General features: G+C 39.2%; 1 protein-coding gene across 1 annotated transcript; it reads right to left on the bottom strand.

The window, feature by feature from the left end:
- Nucleotides 1-214: 214 nt before the first annotated feature.
- Nucleotides 215-5503, bottom strand: LOC142891924 (protein NipSnap homolog 2-like). The gene is made up of 10 exons (XM_076031861.1): nucleotides 5145-5503; nucleotides 4041-4168; nucleotides 3834-3879; nucleotides 3642-3736; nucleotides 3097-3167; nucleotides 2831-2971; nucleotides 2667-2698; nucleotides 2138-2232; nucleotides 1933-2016; nucleotides 215-1414 (listed from the first exon to the last, which is right to left on the bottom strand). The coding sequence occupies exons 1-10, from the start codon at nucleotides 5234-5236 to the stop codon at nucleotides 1350-1352; spliced, it is 849 nt and encodes a 282-aa protein (XP_075887976.1). The 5' UTR covers nucleotides 5237-5503; the 3' UTR covers nucleotides 215-1349.
- Between the last annotated feature and the right edge of the window lie 5100 nt (nucleotides 5504-10603).

Genomic DNA, 10603 nt, shown 5'->3' with positions numbered 1-10603 from the left:
GCCACCGATTTTCATGAAGGTAACAAGTCACGCCCTACGCAGCGCGCCTATTCATGATCTGCTTCTATGTAATGCTACATCACGATTTTCATTTAGACAATATACATTCCCAGTCAAGGTAAACACACTGCAAAATACGAAAATAATAATAATTATGACAGGCAACTCTTTCATTTTCAAAAACAAAAATACACACCAAAAAAAATCACAGGCAAACATTTTCATCAGTTTTAATTTGTTATGTACAGCTACTAGTCATTATTAAACCTCTGCGATTCACATTCACCACATTGAGATACTATGCCTCTCCAATCCAATCCACATGAAATAAGCTAGACTGTTCATTGCATTTACAGACATGAAAGACTAATTGCTCAGGCTTGGCCAATAAGTTTTAACTCTACAATCCGACCAAACCAAAAGCCAACATGAATCTCAGAGTACACAATCACCCAGACAGAAGCACTGCCTATGAGGCCGCATGGTCACTTTCCTAAAGGGAAAAAAACAAACGAGTCGCATTCATCTTTGAAGGGATCCTTCACAAGGTAAGTTGACAACATTCATCGTATTGTTTCAAAATGGTCTGACAGCGTGACGCTTGCAAATATTTGTGCGTCCTCACAACTGAGTTAATAACACCACCGACATCCAAATCATGTTGAAATAAAAATTCCGTAACCTGTTTTATTGCATGTTGTGCACACACTTGTAAACGTCACGTTTCTCTTTGAAAAACTGACCATCACCTTTCACATTTGAAATGTTTTGTCTTTAAATTAATTGGTCGATTGATTGATAGAATGAAATTGAAAAATTGAATGAAATGGGACCTTTGGATTGACTTGACTGCTAATTCAGCAGGCCAAATGAGTCATGTGAAGTTTTCATTCGTAACCTTTGATCACATGACATTTAGCCCCCTGTGACCAGCACTAGTAGTGCTAAATGCTTCATCCACATCTCCAACTCGTATCGCTACATTTAACCACAGCTAAAAGAAGTCTTGATCTTACACTAAAAAAAAAAAAAAAGCCAAACCGTTTAAAATCTGACTCAATGATGGACAGTAACAAGTAAGAGCATGACAAATGAAATGCTCGTCTGAACACTTTGCATTCATTAATCAGTAACACAGTAACCGCAGCATGTCGGGAGAATCATTAAGCTCATCATCTGACACAGATCAATCTAGGCCAAAACAAAAAGAAAGTCAGGAAAAAATAAACTAAAAGAAAGAAAACCAAAACTGTAAGAGCTTGTTGATATGGAGATTTTCCATGTAAGTGCGCCCCCTAGTGGTTGGTAACGCTCTGCAGTTGTTCAGGAAGGTCCTCAGGAGATTCTGGTTACTGCAGGGGTGAATTCTTCATGGGAATCATTATTCTAGATTCCATGTGCTGAATAAGAGGGACTGCGGGGATGAATAACAAGAAAACAGTCTTACATTTCAAGGTACCAATGTGAAAAAAAGAAACAGAAATAAAACCAAATTAATTTTATGCAACTTTAAACTGTTTGGTCTGGTTTAAAAGGGATCATATTAAACATCAGTATAGTTTTTTGGGCTTGAGTATAATACAATAGATGCACCTGGATCAAAACAACCAGGTCGAGACCTCCTAGAAGAGGTCGCCATGGTGCGCTCACAATGAACTGTAGTGTGGTTCATTTGTGGCATGAAAACAAACTGCCCTTGATCTCTTGCAAGCCGTGGCAACCAGCCCACATAAGCCTGCAGCGCTGTGCATTGTGCACCTCTATTTTCCTTGAGTTAAATTCCTTATCTTTCCTTGAGGTATTTGCTCCATAAGTGGCCTTTCAAAACCAACTAAGTGTAGCACCTCTTCATTTCATGCCATCATGCTATTGATGATGCTGCATCATTATGCCAATATTGTCCTAAAAGCCATCAGTTACATAAACACTGACCTGTGTAATAGACAATCTCATCCCAGCCATCACGTTGCCAGGCTGCATTTCTGGTGTCTTCTCTGGACTGAAGGTCTTTGTAGGCTGTGGTGGTGCATTTTGATCGGAGGAAAAAAAAAAAATCACATGCATTAAATGACGTGGATTAGAGTTTGAGAAGAAACTGACACTCACAACTCAATAAAAAGGTGGAAGAATTTCTCACCCCATAAATGGTGAACCGTGTACAGACTTCCAATCTGGGAGAAAAAGCCTCCCACAGCCTCTTGGTTCTGCTGTCGAATTTCAATGGCACGCGCCCTGCACAGCACAGCAACAAAAAAATTGTGTTAAACTAATAGGTCAACAAACCGTGGATAACGTAGCGTTCGCTATTTAAAACAAAGCAGCAAATTAAAGTGAAACTGAAATTTATTGGCAGAATAATTTTGTTGAAATTAGAATATATTTAATTTTTCAAGTTCAACCTGTATATACTTTAATCCTCAGAGCAGGTTTGGTATGAGTTCATCAACACAAATAAATTCCCATTCATTAAAAGTAATCAGATAGAGGCATACAGTTGACATATTCTCTCGATACATTCTGCAAAACCAATAACGTAATTGAGAGGAAATTTAAAATGGTTGCTTCAAAGTTAATAAAAAAAGAAAGAATAATAAGACCTAATGAATGACAAAATAAACACCACAAAATTATTGTTACACTTTAAATAAAAACAAAATGTAGCTCACCAGTAATTTCCCCACTCAATCATTGTCCCTGGCTGGGAAATGAATGATAAAAAAAAAAAAGATGCAAAGGAATTGTTTAATGCAGAGAAGGACATTATTCACATCAAAAGTGCAATTAAATCAATTTTATATACCAAATATAAACTACACAAGAACAACCTTACCCTGAGTTGGTAGGAGCGCAGTTCGTAGATGTTTGATCCTGAGCGAGGGACCGGCTCGTCCCAGAAACTGAACTCTAGCAGCAGCTGGTTCCTACGAGACAGCAGCATCTTCCCTCTCTCAGTTCGGTAGTCCATGAACTTCTACAAGGACAACATCAATGCTTTATTAAGCGAGTTCAGTCCCAAAGAAACAATGATGAATGACAATGAATGAGATGCCGTGTCAGATAATGTGTGAATCAAAAACCCATGTCATCAGGCGCTACCTTATTCTGCCTGAGTTTGTTCATGACTTCAGTGAGAGCCGGATATCCTCCCCGATATCTCCACAAGTGCACTGTAACAGATGAGGAAGAACTGAACTAATTTCTCAAACATCATCTGGTGGATGTGTACTGTAAACCTTCTGATGTGTGGTCACTAATACAGAATGTTGTATGATTCAATACGTGTGAGCTGTACATGTGGGTATTTAAGATTCTTTTTACGGAGGCTTCTAATATTACCAGGATGAAACATTGGACTCACTTTACAAATGAGGACAGATAAATGTCACCACAGGGACAAAATGGACAGCAGCCAGGAAAAAAGGCAACGCGGCTATAATTAACTATGATGGACTATGGCTCATGTTACAATAAAGATTTAAACTGCAAAAGAAGGATTACTTTGGATAATAAATGCTATACAAATACTATTATACTTTAAATTTGGAAAGCACATATTTATTGTAAAATAAACCAGGAAGGTACAATAACAACCACTGTATAGTCGAGCTGCAATTTCTTTTTTTCTGGATTTTTAGTCTCACCTGCTTGATCCTGTTCTCCGTACCATGTGTTCCATGTGCCCACAAGCTCACAGGGGTATTCAGGGTCAGCGTGAATTGAAGGCAAAACATCCTCACTAAAGAAGGAAAACACAGCCACACACAAGTCACCAACAAAAGTTCCTGGTGTCCGAATGAAGTTCTTTAGGTTTTTTTTAAACAAGCAAATCTCACCAAAGTTCATTGTAGGCATCAAGGCACTCTGGCTTGACATTGTGAACTGGACCGATACAAGTACAAAGAAGAAATACACCATTAAACTTTGCCTTGGAAAATGTTGAAGAAGGGCAACAAACATCTGTACCCTTATGAAAAGTGTAAACAGTCACAGTTCCAGTGTAGCATTATAACACTGGTACAAACAGCTGGATCGATACCAACATTGTATTTTGTAAAGATTGTTGTCCTCCTTCTTGGCGAGCAGATGCGAGTGAGCGTCTTTCCTGGGGTCGACCTTCCTGACAAACAGAGACTTGAACCAGCTGTCTTCACGGAACGCCACAAGGCCCCTGTTGCAATCAGAAGAGAGAGGCAGAGGAGAAACAAGAGGTTGGACACAATTCCCCCTCGTTGCCTTACAATGTGTACTTCAATAAGTCTCTCTAGTCCAATTACACCAATTTCTTTGCTACATGCAGAGCAAATTGAGTCACCTTTTTTCGACTGTGTGTATTTCCGAAGACGAGCGCCCCCCCCCCACCACCACCTTGTTATATCTAACCAAGACTCATTGCATAGAAAACTTAGCTTGGGGGGGTTTACAACAAAGAGGGCTGTGAGATTTGTTAACAGCACATAACCCGAGGATTAGCAGACAGACGACGCGCCTACATGAACTGGAAATAGGTCTCACCAGACAAACTCAAGAAAAGGTGCAGCAACCAAAACGAAAACAAGCAGTCATTCGTATTCATGCGGTTGCAGACGCAACTGTCACTTTGCAAATAGTTTAAATGCTGGTATCGCACTTGGGCTCAAACTGGAAACGTAATCCCCGCATATTACCGCTATACTTGCAGCACTTGAACTGTTCCGTCTCATGCAACATAATACGACACAGTCGCAGGGTGTGACGCTAATCAAAACACAAAGCATCGCTCTTCGGCTGTATTTCATGACAACTTGACCTTCAAGTTTTATTCATGCAGAAACTTAGTTAAATCTGTACAATCCATAAGTGCACGCTGCAACCACAATTAAAACACGCACGAATTCGAGGCACGCAGGCAGGACGAGGGTCAAAAACAAGTTGCGTCACGTCTAGTTTTTGTTTCCCTGGTCCGTCAGTGTGGATGAAAAGTTAGCGAGTTCAGTGCAAAACAGCTAAAGGCTAGCTGTGTTATTTACCCCGAGGTGTGAACGTAGCCAGCGTCCTGACGCTGGCGTCAGCTTTAGCGTTAGCATTAGCCGCGTAGCGATTCCAATACTTTTCGGTTACACTTTCCCCTCCACGGGCCGTAGATGTTCATGACGTGTCATCCTGACCTTGTGAGCACCATAACTTGTCCGTCCGCCTGAAGCCCATTTTTCATGTGTTTGAGGCCAGTGCCTACTCTCTGAAGGACCCGGGTCGCCATCTTTCCCCAGTTAGCCGCTGTCAGCTTAGGCTAAGGTTGTTTGAAAGGTCTGCAGGACCAGCCAGGCAGTTCCTGGTGGAGCTGACGTACGTCCGTGATAACTTAGCACGGGTTGCGGCTCTTTGTGAATGTCACCTACCGTGTGTTTTACTATCATATCCACAGCGTACGTCAGTTTAAATTCTTATAGTGTGAGTAAAAACACCCGTTCGTTTTCAACAATTGTTTTTACATGATTAAATCAGAATAAAATATGCATTAAATTACCTTTTAACTTATTCATTTGCGTGGGGGAAAAGTGGTCCCATTACTCAGTAAACACATACAGGTTGGCCATATTCGAATAGCATATGTTCTCTGCTAACTTGGGAAAACAAAGAGAAAAAAAAAAAGCCAGATAAATGATGGACTACCTTGTTAAATTAATTAAAAAGTTTCTCATCACTTGCAATATCGAAAATGATTTAGTGAAGCATTAAGATGGTTTGACCATAATAAAAAATGAAAACAATGCACGTATATAGTTTATTAATCACAGCACTTCTTTTCTTTAATTGTACAGTTCTTGTCATGAATATGAAACTGCGGAAGTATTCTGTGTGAGGCAAACACGTTCTGGCTGTCTGTGCATATGGATGGGTGGTTAATTTACACCAAAAAAAAGCATATGTACAGAAAAAAATAACACAAGCTACTGGTCCATGACGATCAGGGGTTTTGTGCTGCAGGGCCATCAAGGTCACTGGACCCAGCAGAGATGTTGAGTTCCTGCAGTTTTTCAGATAAACTCATATCTTCTTTGGGGCTGAGTGGAAAGTCGGTCAAAGACTCCACAAACTCAGTTCCTGCCACTCGTTTTCCTGTGAGCGGGTCGACCACCTGACCAACTTTGTGGACTATCTCTGCAAGTTCATGCTTGACGTGTTTGGACCTTGGCTCAGGCAGAGCCTTGAGAAGGACAATATCTCCCACGGTGCAGTGTTGCAGAGCATCATGTGCAAAGTACGTCTTCCTCTTGTTGTAGTACTGTACAAGTAGTAAATAATATTGTTAGCAAAACACAATTGAGTGGAAAAGATAACACAAGATACGGGGAAAGAACCATCAAGTCCCGAAAAACTTGTAAATTTGCAAAATCATAGCGCAAACAACACCGTTTTCAACTTAATATTTTAAAAACTTTAATTTGAAAGTAAAATATTGCCTGTCTTTTCAGGGTGAAATTTATCAATTACATACTTTGTTACTATCAAAGTAACAGGCAGGTGTTATAAATATATACCGACTAACCTGGCACCCTGAAGCATATTCTCAGAATGAAAACTTGATGTATTTTAAAATGGCAGATTATTCATTGAAACATATGTCTATGGTAAACCTGCTTTGTAAAATGATCGTCCAAGGACAAATTTAGAATCTTTCTAAGATTTTTAATCACTATCAAGAATGAGCAGAACGAACACTTTAGTTTAATTTTTATACTTCATTAGCGGTGGACGTTCGCAGATAAAACTTTACCTTGAGCAGGTAAGGATCCAAAACCAGTCTGGTAACTCGCACTTTGGCAGTCTTGCACATTTTGGTCCCTATTACTCTGCCGATGATCCATTTCGCATGGACTGACGCGTGTTTGACTGACATACTGAGTCGTCTAAAGTCTGAGAAGGAAAAACAAACAGGCATTAATGCAATTGTAATTGCAAGTTAATATCCAAAACTGCGGATAAGACTTAATTAGTAAATTAACTGTGTAAAAGTGAGCGCGTGTACACTGAACTGAACAAATGTTCGCATAATAACAGTGTCTCCCTGGTGTGTGTTATGTCAGCATCAATTTATCCATAAAATTTGTATTATAGAAGATAAAAAAAAAATCTCTCTCAATCAGGAGGCAAACAGAGTAAATGTGAATTCACCGGGGGCTTCAGTTAGCTAACTGATGCTAACGATAGTTCTAACTTTACTGTAGATTTAAAATATATATAGAATTAAACAGACGATCAGATTTAACTGACAGTTACGCAAGTGGCCATCAAAGATAGTACGTGCATAAAATGCTCACCAACACAATTTTAAAGGAATTATTTGAGAAGGTCAAGACTCCCAATGTGGCAGCAGCTTCATGCTGCTCGGGCTGGCTTGTTTTGATGACGTCACTTACGGCTAGTAAAGAAGGACAATTTGTCTCGCCGTTCACCCTCTTCGTGTTTTCAGAAAACGGACGTGTTTTTTTGTTGTTTTTTTTTTTGTTTTTTTTTAGCAATTTGATGCTGATAGCCGAACATTAACGAAATCTTGATTATTATTTTTTAATTATTATTATTTTTTTAATTTTATGAGACTAAGTTCTATCATTTCTTGGTAGTTTTAAAAGAAATCTTTAAAGATCAATTTAAGTGAAAACTAAAAACGTTTATTTCAGTTAATCCTATTATCAAACCTGTTGTTAATATTATAATAATAATTATAATTGTAATGCAGCACATTCTTTTTGATTAAGATTAAAAAAACAAAAAAAACAAAACAAAACATTTTAATCTTGAATACAATTTCTATTTTGGCCAAAAGATGGTAGCAGTGAACCTAAACAAGGAGGAGCAGATTAGGGGAGAGCCCCAATTAACTTTTGTTCCAAAAAGAAAAAAAAGAAGAAAAACACGTTTTTTTTGTACTGTACATTTAACATCTCACCAGGACATGGTGAAATGGTGATTGGGTGAAAAATGGTGAAAGAGTGACTGGCTCACTTCACCATTGACTTTAACAAAAAATGTAACTGTAAATGTATTTATAAATGTAAGAGAAAACACAACACTTTTATCAATGCATCCTGCCTTTTGTTAATTAAAACCCTTAGCTGGAGCAGCAAGAGTGAGGAAAAACAAAAACGCATCATAACAGAGTATTAACAATGTAATCCCCGAATTGGACTTGGCTGTGGCTCAGAACCAACCACAGGCAGACTGGTCTGCTCTTAATCAAAGCCGTGCTGCAGTAATGCAGAGGTCTGGTTCTCTGTTTCCCATTTAAGGCAGTGTAGCATTGGCATACGTCTGCCAGATTCATACTAACTACAGCCAACTTTTGTCTGTGAGACAACTTATTCAGATATTTCTCTCTTCTTACCTGTTAAACCAGAGGCTTGAATAGGACAGCGCAAACATTCCACAACCACATCCAGTCACCAGTTACATCAGATTTGGATGCTGATTTGGACATGAAAAAATATTCTCTGAGTTTCATGCTATTCCAGTCCTTAAGCCAATTTTATTCTGAACGCGGCATAAGTTTAGCACATTTCAAATCAGTTTTGGCAATTAAACAAGAAAATACACAAGTTAAATTATAGATTGTGCATTGAACAGGAGATAGAAATCGTGAACAGCGTTTAAGTGAATCCTTAAAAAAGGGAGGGTACAGAAACATATCTTCCATCACTCATCAAATCTGTGTGTTGGCTCACAAGTGCAGATCACATTGAAATCAATGGCACTGACACAATATTTACCCATAGAGATAAATCACACACAGGCCTAATTGCAAAGGCAGCCAGTGTTTTTATATACGATGGAGCTGAAATGTTATCAGCTCTGAAGCATGTGAAAGTGCAGCTGCTGCAATATAAAACAGGCCTGATAGCACATAGACTGTGCCACAACACATGCATGTTTTCTATGATAACACAGTGACCTCTTAATCAGAAAGTTTTATATTCCTCAGATTAGCTTGCTGGAATAATGTTAGCCTCTATCCTCCTTTGTGTGTTATTAGTCTCCAGATATTTTTGAATAGATTGGCTGGAGTGTTTGTGTATGGCTGTGACTGAGTGTATCACTGAATGAAATCAGCCCCAGGGATCTGCGCGGGGGGTAGTGATAAAGCTGGGAAACGTTCAGAGGCTGTTGAACAAACTAAGGAATTCTGTAATTCAGGGGCCACCAATTGCAGGTTCTGCATTTTTTAAGTTTAAAGGTTCTTTCATTTTAAATGCTCTACTTTCCTACTTTCCCTCTGGCAGATGGGGCGGCAGGTTTCTGGTCAAAGTCATTATTCTTTAAGCGTTGGACTTACCTTCTCTCTTCTTTTGGATAAAACCCTGTTTGTATATTGTAAGTACTTACAGTACCTGTAAGTATGTCAAGATTGGAATATTGGTAAGAATTAGTAGGAAATGTGCTGCTAATCAAATCAGGAAGGGAAAATCAATTATAAAGAGTATGGCTTTATTTTAGAGCACAGTCAATTATCTTAAAATAACAAGCAAAAAAAAAAGAAGGCAAGGCTACGTCACACTAAAGACATTCATGAAAACATCCTCTACACAAAGTGTATCAGTCTGAAGCTGGTTTTGTGAAAACAATAAGGGCCGACACTCTCCACTTCAATTATCCTGCAACACCACGGGTTAAAAGTTGAACACGAGACAGTGCAGTGGTGGCACCTCCGATCCAGGAAGGGGCGAGGCAGGGCAAACAGGACAAAGACTTGGCAGCGCTAACGTTCGTGGCTAATGCGAGAGGGTGGTTTGTTATCATGGCAGATTGACTGCAGAGCTAACGTAAGTGTTCCCCTTTTGGGCTGCAGCCAACATTCTTATGGAGCTGGTTATGATTAGACAAAGAGTAGGATCCTCGAGGCCCAGTCTGCCGCCAACTGTCTGTCCACTTTCCATCACTCCTTTCTGCTCATCTAAAGCCCAATCCCAGTTCACGTTTTTACCTCAATCCTATTGGCCTTTAAGCCTTGCCACTGACTCACAAGTCACAAAAATCTAGATGAAAAGGGACTAAAAGGTATAATCGCACTATTATATACATTATTTTGCCATGCATAAAATAAATAACACATCTTATATGAGCTAAAAAACATGAACTTTTGGCAATGCACGTGAACGTCCTGAACACACCATTGGACACATGCACGCTGTAGTATACAGCTCCCATTTTCAGTGTCACGTGAACCTACAATGCTGATCTAGACCTATTGTTTCCATATCAATGCTTCTATAGCGCACTTTGTTGCAACGCATTTTCTTCTCAGAGAAAAACAAGAATCACTCTAAAACCACCTGGAGGTCTCAGACAAAGCTATTGTGAATGTGAATAAAAATATGTTAATATCCAATGTACCACTCTTGGTTCTCGTTAGTTTATTTGTATTTGTATTTTTTTTTTTAATCAATGGTGGACAAAAAGTGAACAGCATGTTATGCTGGAATGTATTATTGATGTAACTGTTCCTTTCAGGTGAGCTCTGGTGAGTTTCCCATGCTTGTAGGCACTCACCACAAATTCACACTGCACAGCATACAGCATGTGTATTTTGGGCCAGCTGCTCTGAAGTGATCCCCGTAATGCTAAGGGGTAA

This window comes from Nelusetta ayraudi, unplaced genomic scaffold, assembly GCF_046127955.1.
Source record: "Nelusetta ayraudi isolate G7.1 ecotype Tasmania unplaced genomic scaffold, CSIRO-AGI_Nayr_v1 ptg000033l, whole genome shotgun sequence".
Lineage (NCBI taxonomy): Eukaryota > Metazoa > Chordata > Actinopteri > Tetraodontiformes > Monacanthidae > Nelusetta > Nelusetta ayraudi.
This window is presented reverse-complemented; position numbering and strand designations above follow the sequence as displayed.

Coding starts and splice junctions, on each gene's coding strand:
- LOC142891924 (XM_076031861.1), bottom strand. CDS start 5,236: ATGGCGACCCGGGTCCTTCAGAGAGTAGGCACTGGCCTCAAACACATG. Junction 2,699..2,830: donor TGCGCTCCTACCAACTCAGG/GTAAGGTTGTTC, acceptor TTCATTTCCCAG/CCAGGGACAATGATTGAGTG. Junction 2,017..2,137: donor CACGGTTCACCATTTATGGG/GTGAGAAATTCT, acceptor GCACCACCACAG/CCTACAAAGACCTTCAGTCC.